Source organism: Peromyscus leucopus, chromosome 9, assembly GCF_004664715.2.
Source record: "Peromyscus leucopus breed LL Stock chromosome 9, UCI_PerLeu_2.1, whole genome shotgun sequence".
Lineage (NCBI taxonomy): Eukaryota > Metazoa > Chordata > Mammalia > Rodentia > Cricetidae > Peromyscus > Peromyscus leucopus.
Genome location: NC_051070.1, coordinates 36368726 through 36388463, shown reverse-complemented (window position 1 = coordinate 36388463; position 19738 = coordinate 36368726). Strand labels below are relative to the sequence as shown.

Below are 19738 nucleotides of genomic sequence, written 5' to 3'. Positions count from 1 at the left end.
AAATAGGCATATTACTTCTGTTCACTAATAATTTTTATTAGCTATCCTTTAAAAGGCTGTGGTATTAACACTCACTGATTTGATGTTGCATATTATCAGCGTGTGATGAATTTCACAAGCCTTTAAAATGTGAATAATGAAGCCACTGCAGAATAATTTTCTAATTCATCCCAAGTGTTTCAGGGCAGACTATTTTAGGAGTCCTATTTGGAGAGCTTTCTCCCTTGCTGTAGAAAGAGATGGAGTGTGATTTATATCTGTGCTTTTACTTTAGAACATACCTGTGTGATAAAGTGGATTTCATCCTGTGTTTTCTTTAACAAAGTTGCTGGGAAGATAAACATCTTGTTTCAAGTATTTGTGGTGTAATGTTTACCCAAAATAGAATTAACACTGGCCTTTTGTAGAAAAGTCTTGTTGTAATTATTGCTTATATACTTCCAAGTTGGTATGTAAAGTTCTTTTTAAAGTTACTGCATAAATAATTCTGATGTTTCATCTTTTAGATAACTAACAAAAGGGTTTTTATAGATTACTATAACCCATGTAGGTATTAAATTTCTGTGTTTATTTCTGGTTAGATATCTTTTATATTAAAATTTAATAATGATATATATTTTGCCATGTATAGCAAAAGTTATAAAAAAGAAAGGGAATTATTGTATTCATATGTGGTAGAGTTGAGAAGCACTTTCCTGGCTGGAGAGATGTCTCAGTGCTTAAAAGCACTGGATGTTTCTCCAGTTCAGTTTCTGGTTCAATTCCCAGCACTCACATGGTGGCTCACAACCATCTGTAACTCCAGTTCCAGGGGACCTAACTCTGTATATGCAGGCAAAACACCCAGACACAAAATAAAAATAAATCTTGAAAAAAAAAAGAGAAGAAAAATACTTTCCTTTTTCTTTACTCCAGCTTTGTGGGCTGTGATTGTTCTTGTCCACATTTGTTTTAACTTGTGGAAACTTGTTTTATACTTGGTCTTCATTTATCATGATTCATTTATACTTTATAGCTAGTCCGCTGAAAAGTTAGTTAGGTGTTAGTGCATTTTGATGAAGTCTTAAGACCCCCTTTCAGGTGTGGAGGAGCTTCTGTGCATCTCTAACTCCTGCCTCCCTTTGGTTTTCTCTTGCATCAGTCTGAACACACCCCCTGGCACGAAAGTGAGGCTCTCAGGCGTTGTGGACATAAAGAATGGATTCCTGCTCTTGAGTGACTCCAACACCACAGTCCTTGGGGGTGAAGTGGAACATCTGATTGACAAATGGGAGTTACAGAGGGTAAGTTTGCAGTAAGAACGGCTTAGACCGTGGAACGCCAGGGTTCCTGACTGTTCTCTGGAGGAAGTTGTCCCATAATGAGTGGTAGCATTAGTCTTTTGTGTCAGAATAGAAAGAACATGATGATCTTAGAGAAACTATCTGCTATTATTTAACCACATTCTTCCTCAAAAGCAGGTGAAAATTTTCAGTGCCCCTTTTCTTTCATGCTTTAAATATTCTTATTGCAGTATCTTGGCAGGTTTGAAACTTGTCAGTTAAGAGAAGATATTTAAAGTCAGATCAATGCTTATGTAATTTTCCAACATCATTTGGAATCATTTCACTTAAAACCATTCAATCAGGTGGGAACTTACGCATTTCTAACACATAGACACACAGACATGCACTCATCCACTCTTCCCCATGTCAGACACTATTCTACTTTCTGTCTCTATGAACTTGACTATTTTAATATCTCTTTAGACATGTAATATTATAGTATTTGTTCTTTTTTGTCTGCCTTATTCTGTATAAGTAATGGATGTCAGAATTTCTCTCCTTTTATAGGCTCAACAGTATTCTACTGTTTCTACCACATTATGTTTATTCACCTGTCAGTGGGCATTAATGTTGTTCCTAGCTTTTGCTCACTATAAATAATGATGCTATGAATATGGGCACACAAATAAAAGCTACTCCCACTTCTTTTGTATGCATACTTGTTGAATTGCTGGATTATATGGTAATTTTTTTATTCTTTTAATAAGCTTCTGACTTCTACACTGGTTATTTCTCATAGTAGCTATTCTGTGTATGTGAAATGGAGCCTCTTGGTTTCCATGTGCATTTCTCCAAGGCTTAGAGGTGCTGAGTCTCTTCTTATGAGATGGTTGTTCACGACTGAGCTCTCCACGCTGTGCTTTCTTTATTGTCTATCCAAGCAGAAGCCATGGCTTCTTAGGAATAGCAGTCTGATGCCGCATGCTGTGCTGGGTTTAGTCTGGTTGTCTTTATATATTGGCCAGGTCGCTCACTGTGTGTACAGGGAGATTAGGTCTGGCTCTTTGTACCATCACCAGTGCAAGAAATAAAAGTCCTCTAAGATGTTTTTAATTTTTCATGTTAACAAGAGCTGTTAATTTGTTAGCTTTTAAAGGAAGTTTTAGTATAAATTGAATTGATTTATAGCTGTTTGTATAATCCTTTCCTTGTAACTAAATTAAAACTGAGAAAAGGGCCCCTAGATAATCATATGTATGTGCCATGCTCATTTTCTTTTTAAATTAAAGAGATTAATAACTTCCGTGTAGATGGTGAAGAAATATGGCATCCCTGTCCCATTTTTATTATGCTGTGCTCATTAAGCTGATGTTATGGTTGCCATTAGCCTTATTTTTCAATCTGTAATTTACATGAACTGTATAAGAGTGTTTATATAATTCAGGAACTCTAGAATATGTTAAAAATGAACAAAATGGGTTAGAAAATACTTTGTGACTCTTTTACATTGTATTTTCATCACAATATATGTATTGGTGAGTTTTAAAAATGCACAACAAATTTAAAGTTTAAAAGATATATTTAATGAGTGCTTAATGGATGCATGTTAATACCTTTAATGGGAAGGATGACTGAAAGGAATCCTGTTTGTTTTCCTCTGGCCCTGTGGAAGGACTTCACAATATGAGAAAGTACTTTTGGTAGGGGACAGTTTTCTGTCCATTTTCACAATACAGGGGTTTGCCTTCAAGCCTTGTGACTTGAGTGTGATTCCTGGGATCCACAAGGGGAAAGGGAGAATTGACTCATGAGGTCGTCCTCTGACCTTCATGTGCTTGTGTGTGTCTGCACAAACACACACATACACACATACAAAGTATACCAAAACTTTTTACGAAGCCAGTTGGTTGACTGTTTCTTCAAAGTATGAGTTGATGTAAGATAATTTGACAAAATATAATGGAGTGACTTTCCCTGTTAAAGCTATAGTAATATGATGTTTAAAGTACTAATGATTTGTTATTTAGTAAGTATTATCTAAAAATTTCATTTTTGTAGAAAAATTTAAGGCATTATTAATCTATTAGTTATGTGCTTCAAAGTAAAGTTGTTCTTGCCAGAGTTTACTTTCTATGAATTGACTATATTTCTGAGGAGCTCTCTTTTCTCCAAAGGACACAACTTGAAAAATATTTCTAAAAATTAAACTTGAATGTAGTTTGGTCAGGAGAGATGAGGAACAAATCTTGGCCAGGTTACTGAAATACAGACTATAGAATTTCATATTTTATTGTTTGAAATACTTTAAAGAAGGCTGTTATGTCTTAAGATTCTACACTAAGCAGTGCATCTTGGGTGCATTTGCATGTAGCTAGTGTGTTTATGTGTGTGACTTATGTTTTATGACTGATTATGTATTTAAACAGAGCTTATCAAAACATAATAGAAGCAATATTGGAACTGAAGGTGGCCCACCTCCTTTTTTGCCTTTTGGACAGGTAAGGACTTTCTTCCTGGTAGGTGGACTCAGTCAGCACAGACTGTTCTTCATTATACTTAGGCTGTGTGTGGTTTTGTGCCAAACTATTTACTCAGACTCTGCGGCATTCCATGGAAGTATGAGGGACAAGGAATTTAATAATTTTGCTGTTACCCCAAAGATTGAAGCAATTAAGAGTTATGTATGAAGAGCAAATTACAGCTAACTAAAATAGGTTAATGGAAAACAAGTTTTAAATGAGAATTTTAAAAGTAAAGAGATTTAAAAAAATGCCAAAACTTTCCCCAGAATTCTTTTCTTCAGCCTCCATCTAATTCCTCATCTCAGTCAGAAACAATTTTATTTCTAGCTGATGTTTTCAACTGCGGTAGCCGGGGATTCTTCTATAGAAGCTAAATAATTCAATGTCTGGTCCTTAATTTTTAACCCTTTCTCAGTTTTCTATTGCTATAACAAAAACCCCTGACGAAGGCAACTTTTAGAAGAAAGAATTTAATTGGGGCTTACAGTTTCAGAGGGTGAATCCATGACTATCATGGTGGGAGGCATGGTGGCAGGCAGACTAGCCTGGTGCTGGGGCAGTAGCTAGAGCTTACATTTTGATCTACTAGCAGGAGGCAGAGAAAGTTACCTGGGAATGGCCCGGACTTTAGAAACCTCAAAGCCCACCCCCAGTGACACACTTCCTCCAATAAGGCCACACCTCCTAATCCTTCCACAACAGTTCCACCAGTTGGGGACCAAGCATTCAGGCGTATGATCCCATGGGGGCCACCACACCTTTCCTACTGCCAAGGAACTTTGAGGAAGGTCTTAAGTTGGCCTGTGTCTTGTCTCCCTTTCTGTACACAATCTGGGATTGTGTTCTCAGCGGTCTCCTGCACCTGCTCTTGCTTCACCCCGATGAGGCTGAGAGGAATCCATGTGTCTGTTGGTTTTGGCTTTTTTTTGACAATGGGGAAGTTTTTAACTGTATTTGCTCTGTACTTTTCTTAGAGAATGTGAAGGTGAATTGGAGACATAAAAGTAGGAAGTTGAAACCAACACTTTATTTTGTATTTTGTTTTATTTGAATTTTGTTGAAATTTTGGTATTAAAAGATCTGTAGTTGATATGAAGATATGGGATAGGATCAGTTGACTGACATCTTCAAAATGATTTTTATGAGCGATAATCAGAATTAAATTAGAGTAATTCCTGCATCATATGTATTTTTAATTATGTAAAAAAGATGCCTCCTCCTCAAAGATAAAAATAGATAGGAAGTTCAGTGTTGTGGTCCATGTTAGTAACATTCTGCCTGTAATAAAAGAGACAAGAATTAAAATATAATAGTAATTTATATTTGAAAGTAATAATTGACATCGGTATAAGTTTACTTTTTCCTGAAGCATTTGTAAAATTTTTTCCTTAAATTAAGATATTAAAAACGACTTTTTTCCCTAAAGCTGCGTACTGATTTAATTGTTATCCAGCATTTGAAATGTGTGTTACGGTTTCATAGGGCTAGGAAGTAGAGCAAAGGTTTCGCTTCAGTGGTAGTGACGTTTTCATTCATGCTGACCGTTCTCCTGCAGCACAATGCAGGGTTGTGGGCGGGTAAAATGATAATCCTGGCTCTGTGGTCAGGGACTGTTTCCGGTTTACCTGGGAGGAAGCTACCGTATTTGTGTGACACGTGGAGAAAAGTTCCTCTTCCCCTCTTCTAGTTAAGTTAATGAGCTGCAAAAAACCCAAACAAACAAAAACCCGGGCCATGTCAGAGGACTTGTACTGGGGTGGAGGTGAGAATTCAGGGATTGTTTTCTGACAGAGACACCATTGGTAAATTATGAGATTGAAAATCAAAACTTAAAACACCCAACACATGAAACTTTGTATCTTACTTGGCTCAGAGAGCATGCTTTTGCTCTTTGACTTACATGTTCAGACACATTTTGTTACATGTTAACAGATGTACTGTCTGCCGCCTGGATATGGTGGTGTAATGTGGAAAGTGAACTCTTAGTTACAAAACCAAATTTACATGGTTTTAGTTAATGTAGACAGCTTGAAATCCACAGCTGTTTTAAAGTTACTACCTTAAAATGAAACTTGGGTCTTGTATTTCAGTGTATTTTGTAAATATGTGGCCTCATTCAGGTGATGTATGTGTATACACACACACACACACACACACACACACACACACACACACACACCCCTTAACTTGTATTTATTTAAAAGTTATGGTGTAATCACCTGCCTATTTTTTTTTTTAATCTGTTGGATGGAGTGGTATTTTTGCTCTTACCAATGGAAAGAAATGTAAACGTTTCTTTTGAAGAACTAGTGCTTTCTATAAAGAAGTATAATTTCCTCTGGAATTCCTGCATGATATGAGTTTGTTTTTCCAGAAGTGTGCCTCTAATGTCCAAGTGGACAGCAGAGAACTGGATCGAAGGAAGACGTTACAAGTCTCACTGCCTGTCAAACCTGCCAATGATAATGACGAGTTTGAAAAGCAAAGGACGGCGGCGATTGCAGAGGTGGCAAAGAGCAAAGAAGTAAGGGCTTCCCACAGTTCCCTCCCATCGGCTGAGGTCATCCTCTGCAGTTACTTGAGGTCACTAGTGCTTCTGTCGGGACTGGTGCCCGGCCGTCCTCACCTTGCTCTCCTCACACACTTTGGGAGTAGAATGCCATCCTCTGGGGATTTAAGGCTGCCTCTTGGATTTGTGTGTCCTTTTCCAAGTCTTGGCAGTTCTAGTAAATATTCCTATTGGCAAGTCATCCATTCTTGTGCCCCTTTTCTTTCTTCATGAAATAACTAAGCACATTTTTCTCTTATATCATATCAGAGGTTTTTTTTTTGTTTTTAGTTGTACTAGTTACCACTTTCTCAAAATATTCTCCCTCTATAATACCTGCTGTGAAAAGTAAAACTTTGGAGGAATGAATTATGAACCAGGATCAACTAGGATATCAGAAATAAGTCTTGTTAGCATATTCTTGTGTTAATTAGTTACAGCAAATGTTAATCTTAGGACTGTATGTGTTTTTGTAACATACTCATGTACATGCATATACTCTCTTACACCATAGTTAGCTAAGTCGTTTGTTTTGAATTTCTTGCTTTCTTGGACTAGATCTTTTTCTCTGTTGATTGATTTTTCAGATTTTGATGTGAACTTTTGTATTTTTTGGTTGAATTTTTTTGTTCATTAAAATAGAAATAATTCACTGCATTAAGAACACAGTGGAGGTTTATGAATAGTCACTTTTCTGTTTAATTTCAAACCTCCACCACAAAGCTTACTGATGTCCTTCCTCTTTCTTCCTATCTCCAGTTTACAGTAGGGTTGAACACAAAGTCTCTGGAATCAGCCAGCCCAGAGCATGTCCTGCTAACAGTCCTGAATTAAATGATGAACCTTTTGTGCCTAATTTGCTTCATCTGTGAAATTTAGGAGCGATAGTGAACTGCCATGGGTGTTTTAGGGTTTATAATTGGTCATCCTAAAACCTGGACAGTTGCCCCTACATGGTGCACAAATATGACACTTTGTGATGGTAATCACTAGTGTTGGGATTCTTCAGTGTGCTCTTCATCTGAAGGCACTTATGAGCATTAAATGGATTTTGTATCATTTATATAAAATATATTCATTTGCCTCTAAAATATTAAATGGTGCTTTAGATTTTAAAACTTAGAAGACAATAATTGGTATAACCTGTTCCATTGGTTTACATGTATTTCAAGCTTTCCTCCTAAGGTTTTGTTTTCTATAGTTTCAAGTGTCTGTATATTGGAGTCTATTAGCATTTATAATGTACTTCAGTTTTTATATTGTAATTGATCACATGCTTTCTTCGCATGTGTAAAGAATCACAGCTTTCAAGGACTGAAACATTTCAAAACTCCTCAATGTGTGTATAAGATTGTTGAAGGCTAAGTTAACTTGGGCCTTGTCCAGTATTACCCAATAGCAATTTATAGAGTAAATTGCTCTATTGCATTGTATATATACCTATATCTCTCTGTGTGTAGATGTATTATATGTATATCTATAGCTCTGTAGCATAATGTATTATCTAAATTGTAAATAACAAGGTGTACAAATAAATTTCTCACAGCAATTTTTAATTAGGCCTTATTAGGCCTTGAGATAATGGAATTTGATCAATGATTTGAAGGAGGTGAGAGAGTTAGCTATGTGTTATAGCTAAGGAAGAATGATCCATGAGAGAGAAAGCTACAGAAAAGGCTATAAACAGGAGCAGATGTAAAAGGAACAGCAAGGTGGTCCTTGGTGAAGCAGGAGCCGAGGTAGAGGAACATAAGGAGAGACAATGGAGGCCAATTGCAGGACCTACAAACTGTTGAAAGACAAACTGACTTACTGCTTAGAAATGACAAGCTTTTGCATGTTTTGCTCACAGCAATAACATCATCAATGGGTATTTGAAAGGACTACTTCTGGCTGCTTCCTTGAAACTGTTTGTAGAGAAGGAAGATTGGGATTGTAGACAAAATGGGAGATTGTTGAGTTGATTCAGAAAAAGAAGTGATACAGATAGCAGCTCCATAGGTGGAACTGTTGCTTTCAGAAATTTGAAATTAGAGAAGGATTTCTGAGAGATAAAGGGCATTATATAGCAGAGGAGATGTAAAGAATGACTAAAAATTTTACTCTGAGATCTTGTCAGGATACCTTGAAATCCAGAAGATTGGAGTGGATGAGACATAAGGGACTACTCTAGTTGTCCATTTTGAACATATGATTATTGAGATGCATATTAGATATGTTGCTGGAAAGTTGAATAAGTCAGAGGAGTGTAGATGAAAACTGCTTTGGCATAGATATCCTGTAGTGGAGAGTTCTGTGTGCTTGGATGGTATGGGGCTAAGTCAGATCACCAAAGGAGTGAGTGTTTATAGAGAAGAGAAAAGGTAACACACTCGGTGGGCCTTTCGTTTTGGAGGATGGGTGAATAGAAGTAGATCCCTCCAGACTGTGATTAGTAATATAGAGAGAAATAAAGAAGTTCAGGGTAAGGGAGCGAGGAGGGCGTTGAAAGAATAACTGTTGATGCTGTAGCATTGAAGTTATTGACTCCCTCTACATTCATCTTGGTGGTGAACATCTATCTGCACATGCTCTTTAGTGGTAATTGCAGTTTTCAAAAGTAAGAGTAAGCAGAGTCAGCAGTGACAGTGGGAGAGCAGTGGTTGGAGAAGTAGACTGAGATTGTAAAGTTGGGTCTGGAAGAATGAGAAGTGTGTGAGCTTGGAAATACAGTGAGATTGATAGGCAGTTGTGATGGCCTTAGGAACGCCTAGTCCACGCACCATGAAGTTGCACTGGTTCTCGTTATTGGTTTGTGAGTTGCAGCTCTCTTAAATATTTGAAACAACTGTAACACGAATCTTAAAAGGCCTTACTAGGAAAAACAAACACAGAGCCAGGTATTGGGGTGAATACTGAAAGATCAGAGAAGCAGAATAAGCCACATCCAACATTTCCTTGATAATTTCTCAGCTGATCTTGTTTCCTCAAACTGGAAGCCTCTGAGTCCTCATTTGAATGGATCTCAGCTGAATGGCTGCTAAAAGCCTAAAAGCTTAAAGCCTCTAGTTCCTGGTCCTCACACCTTATATACCTTTTTACTTCCTGCCATCACTTCCTGGGATTAAAGATGTGTATCACCAAGCCTGGTTGTTTCCAGTGTGACCTTGAACTCACAGATATCTGGATGGATCTTTGCCTCCAGAAGGCTAGGATTAAAGGCGTGTGTACCACTGTTTTCTGGCCTCAATGTCTAATCTAGTGGCTGTTCTGTTCTCTAACCCCAGATAAGTTTATTAGGATACACAATATATCAACCACAAACAACTGTGAAAATGCTATTCTCCTGTTTTTAAATTCACAAAATGTAAATAAAATACATCTGGAGGCTGGGAGTATTTCATTGCCCCCTCCTTCCCTCCCAAAAAAAGCAGTTTTGGAGTTTTGGAATATAAATCTTAATTCGAACAGGTCAGGCTCCCGACTTTCTAGGTAGCTGTGTTCTACCAAAACAGTGATTGCCGTCTGCAGTAGAGGGCTTGCCCTGTGACAGTTACTGATGTAATGTTGTCCTGTTGATGTTGTCCTTGAATCCTCCCAAGATTGGTTTGCTCGTTCCTCTCTTAAGGACAAAAACCTTGGTAGCAGTGAAAGGCTAGTTCAAAAGCTGTTTGGCTGTGCTACAGTTCCCATCTAGTGAGTGTCATGTTGTTTTTATATGTCGCATTTTCAGTCAGTTAAACAAGTAACGACAACAAAGACTTTTATTTTTGCTGAATTTCCAGAAACCCAAAATTGAATACTAATGTCTAGTGATGTGTCTTTCATTCTTGAAGACACCGTTTAACCTTTGTGTTTTATCAAATTTAAATAGCGGATTCAAGAAATACTAAAAACGTTGACCATTCAGCTGTGGATCCTGCATGGAACTGGACTGGGCCCTCTGCATGGACAAGACAGTTGTGTAGCTTGTCTGTTTGAGGGGCCCCTGACAGTGGGAATAAGATCTATGCTCCCTGGTGCATGAGCTGGCCTTTTGGCGCCCATTGCCTATGGTGGAACACTTTGCACAGCCTTGATGCAGGGGGAGGGGCGTGGATCTTCCTTAGCTGAATGTGCCAGGCTTTGCCAAGGAAGGACTTGCCTTTTCAGAGGAGGGGATGAGGTGTGGGTTGAGAGAAGGGCTAGGGGGAGGAGGGATGAGGTGGAGATCTGTAGTTGGTATGTGAAATGAATAAAAAATTTCTTAATAATAAAAAAGATAAAAAATGTCCATTAATGTGTGTCTAACATGAATTTCTCATCTTTCAGATTCTACTTTATATCTTCTTTATCTGGTTCAAGATAATTTCCCATGTTAAGTAAATTAAGATACCTTCTTACTATACATTACTTAAAATATATTTTAAACAATTATCTTTAATAAATCAAGTTTTAACTTTTATTTTTATCAAATGTATCAGACAGAAAAAATATTATATAAGATTTTTCTTTTGATGATATTTAGTTATCAGCTGTGCAATGCTTTTCAACCATGATTTTGTATCTAACCTGTCAATGATCTTTATGGTCTGTTTTTTTCATAATTATTTTGAAAAGACAAAAATGACATTAAATCAAGTTTCAAATTTATCCAAATAAATAAGCAAAATAATGAATATATAGGCCCAGGCTTTTATATGTAGTTTTTAAGGAAGGACATAGGATGATTATAAATAATGAATTAATAAACAGATTTTACTCTGGTGCTCATGGTATATTTACTTTCTAAGTTTATATAATGATACTATCAGAATGTGAGATACTTTAAATTATTGGTCAGTTTAGTACTTTATTCAGAATACCCTTGACTTGTAGATGCCTGACATATTCAAATATTTTACTAGAGTAATGTGGACAACTAATCTTTATGATGTTTCTGTCATCTTATTTCAGTCTATATTGATGAACATAGAGGTTTGTTTTGGTGACTTAACTAAAATCTTGTCATTTTTTAAAAAATTGTCCCAGGCTTATAGAAAGAAAATATTATGGCTTGTAGATGTTTATTCTCTATGCTGTTTATAAATATTTGTTATTTTAGTTTTACTTGTGAAAAATAACTAAGCTTTTAAATCATTAATTTTTCCAGATTTTTAAGTAACATCTTGGTTTGTATGATTATTTTACTATTTAATATTTATTTTGACTATTTACTTTTGTCTGTTTTATTTTTCTCTTATCTAAAGACCAAGACATTTGGAGGAGGTGGAGGTGGTGCCAGAAGTCATCTCAACATGGGTGCTGTCAGTCACCGAAACAGGGAGGTTCTACAGAAGGAAAAGCCTTCCAAGTCAGAGAGCAAACAGGAAGGGGTCTACAGAGAACTGGTGAGCACAGCAGTTGACACCGAGGCCAGTATGCTGCGCTTTGAATACCATCAATCTTTCTTTGAAGGTTTTTTCTTTGCATCTTTGCTGTGTAAATTACATTTCTTATTGTGGATGGGGAGCTATAGTCATTACGTTTTTTATCATGAAAATTTATGAGGTCACTTTTTCTACACCATATTATTTTCCTAAGAGCTTATTCTAATATAGATAATAAAAGCTTTCTTTTTTATTTATTTTAATTTTTTAAAAAAAATTTTTCAATGGAACTTTGCTATAGTACAGATTCTTCCTTGATTATTAGTGTTGAAACAGTAAGTTGGAATGTTGTGTTACTGTGACAGTCTTCCCATAGCTGTTGTCGACTTTTGCTGACCTGTGTAGATCTTGGACCTGAGATCTAAGGACCTGAAAGGATAGGGTGGACTAGTGTCTAATGCTGTAGATGGTTTTGCTTCACTTTCAATGGACTTTTGTACACGATTGTAACACAGAAAGCAATGATCCAAGGAAGGTTGTTGTAGTCTAGAAAAACTTGATCAGTAAAAACATGGAAATAAATCCAGTAAGCACATACTAAATATTGACCGAGCAGCCCTTTCCCAAAACTTTCTCAGGACAGACCAATTTAAACACATTGGCATCTGGGAAAGCAGAAAAGCAAGGCGGAAGGCCGTATTCAGAGTTGGGTACACTGAGGACAGCACTTAGCATATCCTTTCTCCAGATTGGGTTCTGTAGCTATGTTCCGATATCCAACAAGAGTAAACCTGTCTTATGAATTGATGGCGAGTGTTTAACCCAGGAGGCCTGCAGTCACAAAATGTAGCTGAGGTCAAAGGCCCTCTGCCGTTTTCCTGGAACCTCTCTCACAGCTCCCCAAGGCATCGCTCACCATGCATCGTTCTTTGACCATGTTCCGACAGCTGTGAGTGAAACTTGGAGTTAAGAGACAGTAAGTAGTTAGAATGGATACCCGACTTTATGTGCAGTCATTACTATAACCTTCTTTCTCTTCATTTCTTCCAGGTTGATGAGAAAGCTTTGAAGCATATAACAGAAATGGGCTTCAGTAAGGAAGCGTCGAGGCAAGCACTTATGGATAATGCCAACAACCTAGAAGCAGCATTGAATGTACTTCTGAACAGCAATAAGCAGAAGCCTGTTGTGGGTCCACCTCCTAGAGGTATAGTTCATGTGCCAGCAAGATATGTGATGGGTCAAGGCTGAGCTTTATTCTGTGAGGGCTGTAATGTCAGGTAACATCATGGTTCTTAAGAGTATCAAGCTGGGAGCCATGGAGGTAGTTGCAGGCTGCTTCCCTGCATGAGTGTCTCTTATGTCTAATACATTTTCTAATCGTGTCTTTCTAGTAGAGTTGTTATAAGTGAGAGACAGAGACTGTGATATACACTAACTTGTTCTTGTAGTTATTTCTAGAGCTGTGCCATTTTTATAAAAACTTAACCATTCTCTAAACTTCCCAAAATGAACCAAATAGGACCTTTAACTTGGTTTTACTCTTTAATCATTACATGGTTAAAAGTGGTATCATTTGAGAAACAGATTGAGAAATTAGCCTTATACATATGATTAAATAACCAGACTGTGCATTTAAGTATGTAGAGTGGTATTCTGTTACGTGAATGTGTAAGATACCTTTAAGTTATAGCAATGTTTACAGTTTTATTATGCACAGCTATAATTATGCTAAACTTGAGTAACTCAACTTTATTTTTTTTGTAGAAAGAAAATACATTTTAAGTTAAAATCTTTTTAAATTAAAAAAAGTGATAAATATTTATTTCAAGTCCAAGACCCATGTTCATTTGACAAATTGTGGATAGATCATGTTGAGGAATAAAACTGCCTCCTAGTAACCTTATTTAAAGCATTTTTATTGGACAAGAAATAGAATTCACTAAAGATGGTGAGAAGAAATGCATGTCTAATCCTATTTATGAGATTGCTGATGTGTATGTATGTGCTTTTAAACCTTAAGGTAGAGGGAAAGGCAGAGGTCGCGTACGATCTGAAGATGAAGAGGACCTAGGAAACGCAAGGCCATCAGCACCAAGCACATTATTTGATTTCTTGGAATCTAAAATGGGAACTTTGAATGTAGAAGGTAGGCTAACTTAAAATAGATTTAAATATGTATTCATGTTTTTTTAAAAGATTAACCTCATTTGGAGTTGTACAAAATGATTTCTATTCTGAATGGTTGTTTAGAGTTTTTAATAGTGAATTTTGTTTGACAAAAACATGGGAGAAAGTTTTAATTGTTACTTTCTGAAAACAAACACCAGCTTACTTTGCTCCTAATTGTATGTTGAATAATACTACCAAACGACTCCACCCACAGCTCTAATAGACAGCCCAGTTAGATGTATAAACAGATGGTGGTGTTGGAAAACTTGCTGTGGCGTAACCTTGTATCATGTCCATCATTTGTGAAATTGGTCTGTTTCTTTTTTCTCCATATGTACATATTCTATGAAAATGTTACTGAGAGAGTATGTGTAGCTAGAGCTTTCCTGCCTAGTCCACAGTCAGGACAAATCTTTGTCACCCACCAGTCCCATAGCCGCTCAGACCCAACCAAGTAAACACAGAGACTTATATTGCTTACAAACTGTATGGCCATGGCAGGCTTCTTGCTAACTGTTCTTATAGCTTAAATTAATCCATTTTCATAAAACTATACCTTGCCACATGGCTCGTGGCTTACCGGCATCTTCACACGCTGCTTGTCATGGCGGCGGCTGGTAGTGACTCCTCCCGCCTTCCTGTTCTTTCTTTTCTCCTCTCTGTTAGTCCCGCCTATCCTTCCTGCCTAGCCACTGGCCAATCAGTGTTTTATTTATTGACCAATCAGAGTAATTTGACATACAGACTATCCCACAGCAAGTATGCTTTCACAATGTAGTATTTCTTCACATGATGTACTCTAATGAGTAATATAAATACTGGAAGTTGAAATAAGTATGATAGTCGTGTATCTTTATAAGTGTGGAATATGATAAATGTTTCAAATACTGTTTTTAAAAGATTAAAATTGGTTTTTCTTTCAGATTTATTTCTTAATTCAACCAAATAAAAATTTAAGTGTCTGTATTCCATGAAAACCAGTGTTTATCACTAGATTATATATATATATATATAATGTATAGATTACACATATATAGAAAACACACTGGACTGTTTGAAAAGTCCCTGTTTGACATAGACAGTTTGTGAGGGTAACAGGAGAGCAGAGAGCAGTGTTTGCCGATACATAGGACTGACACTATTTTTCCATTGCTCTGTAACAAATGACTGCACAGTCTGTAGCTAAGGTTTCAGGTGGTGGTCAGCTAACCCCGTGTCAAGTTCCTCTTACAGGCTCACGTGCTGTGAACTGTGAAATCGTTCTTTGTGGGTGCAGGACTGATGTGCTTTTTACTTGCTTCTGATTCCTGGGCTGTTGTCAACTCCTACAAGTGGCCTTCACGGTGCACGAGGACAGGAGTCAGGCAACATAACATGGCTTTACTTCTATCAGCAAGGGAGTGAATCTCTGCTGCATCTTCCTCTGTCCTGGGTGACCTCTGGCATCCTTCACAGTGCCCTTTCAAGACCTCTCTGAATGCCTCTAATCCCTGACTCCCATACTCGCATCTTATGGTGACTCCTAAATCATGAGTTTGGTTTTCTGTTTCTTTTTAGTTGAATTGAATATGTAGCTCTTCTGTGATTTGGCATATGGAAATGAAATATTATTGTAGTTATAAGTATGCCAGATCATATCTGATTATCATATTATGATATGTTCTGCTGAGTCCCCTTATTTTTGTTCATTTTAAAGTTTATATTAAGTAAATGATAACATTCACTAAGTAAATGATTAAATCCTCTTTAATCAGCATTTCTAAGCCCCTTAGTTCATTTGTTTTGTCTAATAAATGACAGTATGCTTTCAGGCATATTTGTAATCTGTAATAATGTTTACTTCTTGATTTGAAAACTTTATTCCTAAAATAAGGCCAGCTAGTTGTTTTGAATGGGGTAGGCAGTGCTTTAATCAGGCTGATGTGAAAACACTGCTGATGTACTGTGTCACTGTTGTTAATATTGCTGAGCAGACTGAGTCCATCGGCTGCAGCTTTCTGTCCCAGATCTAATGATGGTGACACCATACAGGAGAGATCCATGATGTCACACATAAGTGTAAACAGATGCACAATAAATGAATACATTCATTGACAGAAGTCATTATGCTTGCAGAAGTTTTCTCTGTTCTCCTGATCCTGTGTTCATTGATACAGTGAAGACAGCAAGATTGACGGAGAGTTTGATTTGTGGTTGCCCTTGCATATTTTTTTTAACATACTGTTCTCTTACTCTTTCTCTTGTTAATTTACTTCCACTAAGTGACAATATTCTGACATGAGCTGGGGTTTTTATAGGAAAGAATAGTTGAGATAAGTGACTGAACTGGTTTTCATATAATTTTAGTTTTATTGTTTCCTCTAAATTGGAGTTAAAGCTTGGAATATATTTTTCAGAAATCTTACATTTTAAAATTAGATCTTCGTAGATGGTAGGAAATGTTGGACATTTTTTAAGGAGCATCTAGAAAGCACTTCTGAATAGTCTTCATAACATTTAATGGATAGATGTCTTCTGAAGAGTTAGGATCCATGATTTGGTTTAAGGTCATAACAGCATCGTTGTTTGAGTCTTTGTAGAGGCTGACAATATAAACACTAGTTGTTATTCACTGATATATAGATTTGGAGCTTCAAAAAAAATCTTTGGGAGTAGGACTAGCTTGGTAGTTCTTACTTGCTTAGTATGTGTGATGTTCTGCGTTCAGTTACCAGTAACACACATGCACATATAACATACACCACACACACACATGTACATGCACACACACACTCACATGCATAATTCTAATACATCATTGAATGATGGAACTTTTCTTAGTATCGGTGTTTTGTTTCAGTTCATTTCACTTCAAGCTGCCTCAGGATTTTGTTTAGTTTTAGGATTCTCAAAAGTTAATATTTAGCTTAGCAAGTGTCCTCATTTGGTTTCTAGTGCTGTGATAAGCATCATGACCACAAGCAAGTTAGAGAGAAAGGGTTTGTTTAATCTTAAGTTTACTGTCTATTATGAAGGGAAATCAGGGCAGGAACTCAGCCTAGGAACCAGGAAGCAGGAGCTGAAGCAAAACTAAAGAGGAATGCTGTTTACTGGCAGGCTCACTCACCCTGCTTCTTTGATAAGGATACCTGCTCAAAGGTGGCATGACCCACAGTGAGCTGGACCCTCCCATTGCAATCAGTAGTCGGGAAAATGCCTCACAGACTTGCCCACAGGCCAGTGTGATGGAGACACTTCCTCAACTGAGATTGCTTCTTCCCACATAGGTGCTGGTTTGTGTCGAGCCGACAAAAGCAGCCAGCACAGCAAGTTTGGTTCTGGATGGTCTCCTTATGTCATGTTGGTTATACTGTTGTAAACCAAAATTGTGAAACCCCATACACTACAAAATAAGCGTCTTTTTGAGTTATGACATAAGGTTGTAATGTTGAAGATTTCATATCTGACCTTATATGGCAGTCAAAATGTAGGCATGCTAAAAGCACTGGGATATTTATTTATACTTACAGCCCACCCCCAAGTCATATCATTGTGATAAAACACAAATATTCTCAAGCATTTTGTTTGAGGAATAGTGAGCATGTGTCAGATTCTGTATATTGTTTCAAATTTATTGAGAATACATCCTCCTTTAAGTATTAGATTTGTGTGTGTGTGTGTGTGTTAAATTTAGTAAAGGTTTGTAATACATTTACTTTTAGATCATATGCAATTCCTCTAGCAGAGCCAAGTGTGCTATCATTTCTTCAATTTTATGTTTAAATATCCCATTAGAAGTAACTGATCATTTCTTAGACAATGTCTTCTAGCATTAGCTTTAAAAACCTTTTTTCAAAGCAGGCAGCTGAACCCATGGCTTCATGCATTCTTGGCAAGTGCTTGAAAACTGAGCTCCATCTCCAGTCAGTGATGGACTGTGACCTGGAAGTGTTAGCCAAATGAATGCTTCCCTCCTTAGGTTGTTTCTCAGAGTGTTTTATCACACCATCTAGTTTCTTGTGATTTCCAACCTGCATATTTTAGAAATCTTAATTATTTTACATGCATTATCTATGTAGACATTTTCTTAAACTAGTAATTTTTGCTAGCACTAAGCTACACACATCTACAAGATTTACTAGCAGCCAGGTCCAAAAGGACTTAGATTTTAAGAGTCTATAAAATACCATGAAAAGAGATTGCATAGGTCTGGGAGTTCTCTCCAGACTATGGCTTCATTAACATACTATTAGCTGTGCTCTTAATTCAAAGTGGTCCAAATATACATTCTTTTTTTTTTTTTTAAGATTTATTTATTTATTATATGTACAGTGTTCTGCCTGCTTGCATGCCGACAGGCCAGAAGAGGGCACCAAATCTCATAACAGATGATTGTGAGCCACCATGTGGTTGCTGGGAATTGAACTCAGAACCTTTGGAAGAGCAGCCAATGCTCTTAACCTCTGAGCCATCTCTCCAGCCCCCCAAATATACATTCTTAAGTTTTGAAATTTTCTGTATGGATGTTACATATCAAATAATTCAATATTAGTTACTTGAGGAAGGTTACCCCTGTTGAACACCTGCACAGGGGTGGCACCCCCCACAGTGAGTTGGGCTCTCCCATAGCAATCCTTAATCATGAAAATGTCTCACTAAATTTACATCATTTTACTTTGTGGTGTAATATATAATTAATTTTTTTGATATTTTATTAAATATGGATATATTTTCTCAGAATGCTAAAAACATAGGCTTTTCATTCACTTTTACTCTTAGATTTTCTTCCCTATGAAAAATGATGGATGCTATTTACTGAGAACTGCTGTGTTCTTGGAACCGTGCTAAAGGCTTGCCAACACTAAATGATGTTATGATTTCCATCTGACAGATAAGCATGCTTGAAGAGAGAAAATGACTCACTTATAAGAACTAAAGAACTAGGATTTTCGATATTTTTTTTTTCCCGATGCATAACTTTCTCTGACTTGGCATTTCTGAGCAGCTATTTCTTTTGGGAGGAAAGAGCAATTGAGTTAAACTTTAACACATCGTAATTTTGTAAGGTCAGAGAGTGAGGTCAAGTGAGCTGCTGAATTTAGAGATGACGTGGAGTGGGAAAGCCATCAGAGGAGGTTGAGCACGTACATGCGTGAGTGGGGGCACTGAAGACAATGAGACAGGGCAGTGTGCTGCTGAAGGTTCACAGCCGGCTCCCAGGGAAGTCCCAGAGCGTCAGTGGAGGGTTGACTTTGATTTTGCTGATAATGTGATATAAATACTCCCACCATGTCTAATTTCAGGCTATGAGCAATTTAAAAAACTAACTCATTCATTTTTGTGAAAATTTAATAATCAGCTTTTGTAAGATGTTCAAGCTGAGTCCTGCATACCACTGATTGATTACACTCTCACAAAAGTGGTCAAGTGGTGGATTTAGAACAGAAGCTCGGGAATACCGTAGAGGAAATGCTTTATAGACCGTGGAATGAGTATTTTGAAGAGAGTTGTCCAGAACAGCATGGAAATTTTATGGTACGTGGTGTTATTTTTCTCCTTTCTGTGACCAAATGCCTGATAAGAAGCAGCTTCTGGGCTGGGCGTTGGTGGCGCACGCCTTTAATCCCAGCACTCGGGAGGCAGAGCCAGGCGGATCTCTGTGAGTTCGAGGCCAGCCTGGGCTACCAAGTGAGCTCCAGGAAAGGCGCAAAGCTACACAGAGAAACCCTGTCTCGAAAAACCAAAAAAAAAAAAAAAAAAAAAAAAAAAAAAAGAAGCAGCTTCTGAGCTGGGTGGGCGATGGTGGCACACGCCTTTAATCCCCTCACTTGTCTACAGTGTGAGAACCAGGACAGATACAAAAACTACACAGAGAAGAGAAACCCTGTGTCGAAAAACAAACAAACAAAAAGAAAAAGAAAGAAG

General features: G+C 37.3%; 1 protein-coding gene across 3 annotated transcripts in view; it reads left to right on the top strand.

The window, feature by feature from the left end:
* Tdrd3 (tudor domain containing 3) overlaps window positions 1-19738 on the top strand; it is a 169076-nt gene that overhangs the window by 93259 nt on the left and 56079 nt on the right. For 2 of the 3 annotated variants that reach the window (XM_028879011.2, XM_028879026.2), the window contains 6 exons: window positions 1142-1283; window positions 3692-3763; window positions 6162-6311; window positions 11543-11683; window positions 12713-12869; window positions 13686-13811. In XM_028879011.2, coding sequence (XP_028734844.1) covers window positions 1142-1283; window positions 3692-3763; window positions 6162-6311; window positions 11543-11683; window positions 12713-12869; window positions 13686-13811 — 788 coding nt within the window. The remainder of the gene's footprint in view (window positions 1-1141; window positions 1284-3691; window positions 3764-6161; window positions 6312-11542; window positions 11684-12712; window positions 12870-13685; window positions 13812-19738) is intronic. The other variant, XM_028879016.2, reaches the window with a different exon arrangement.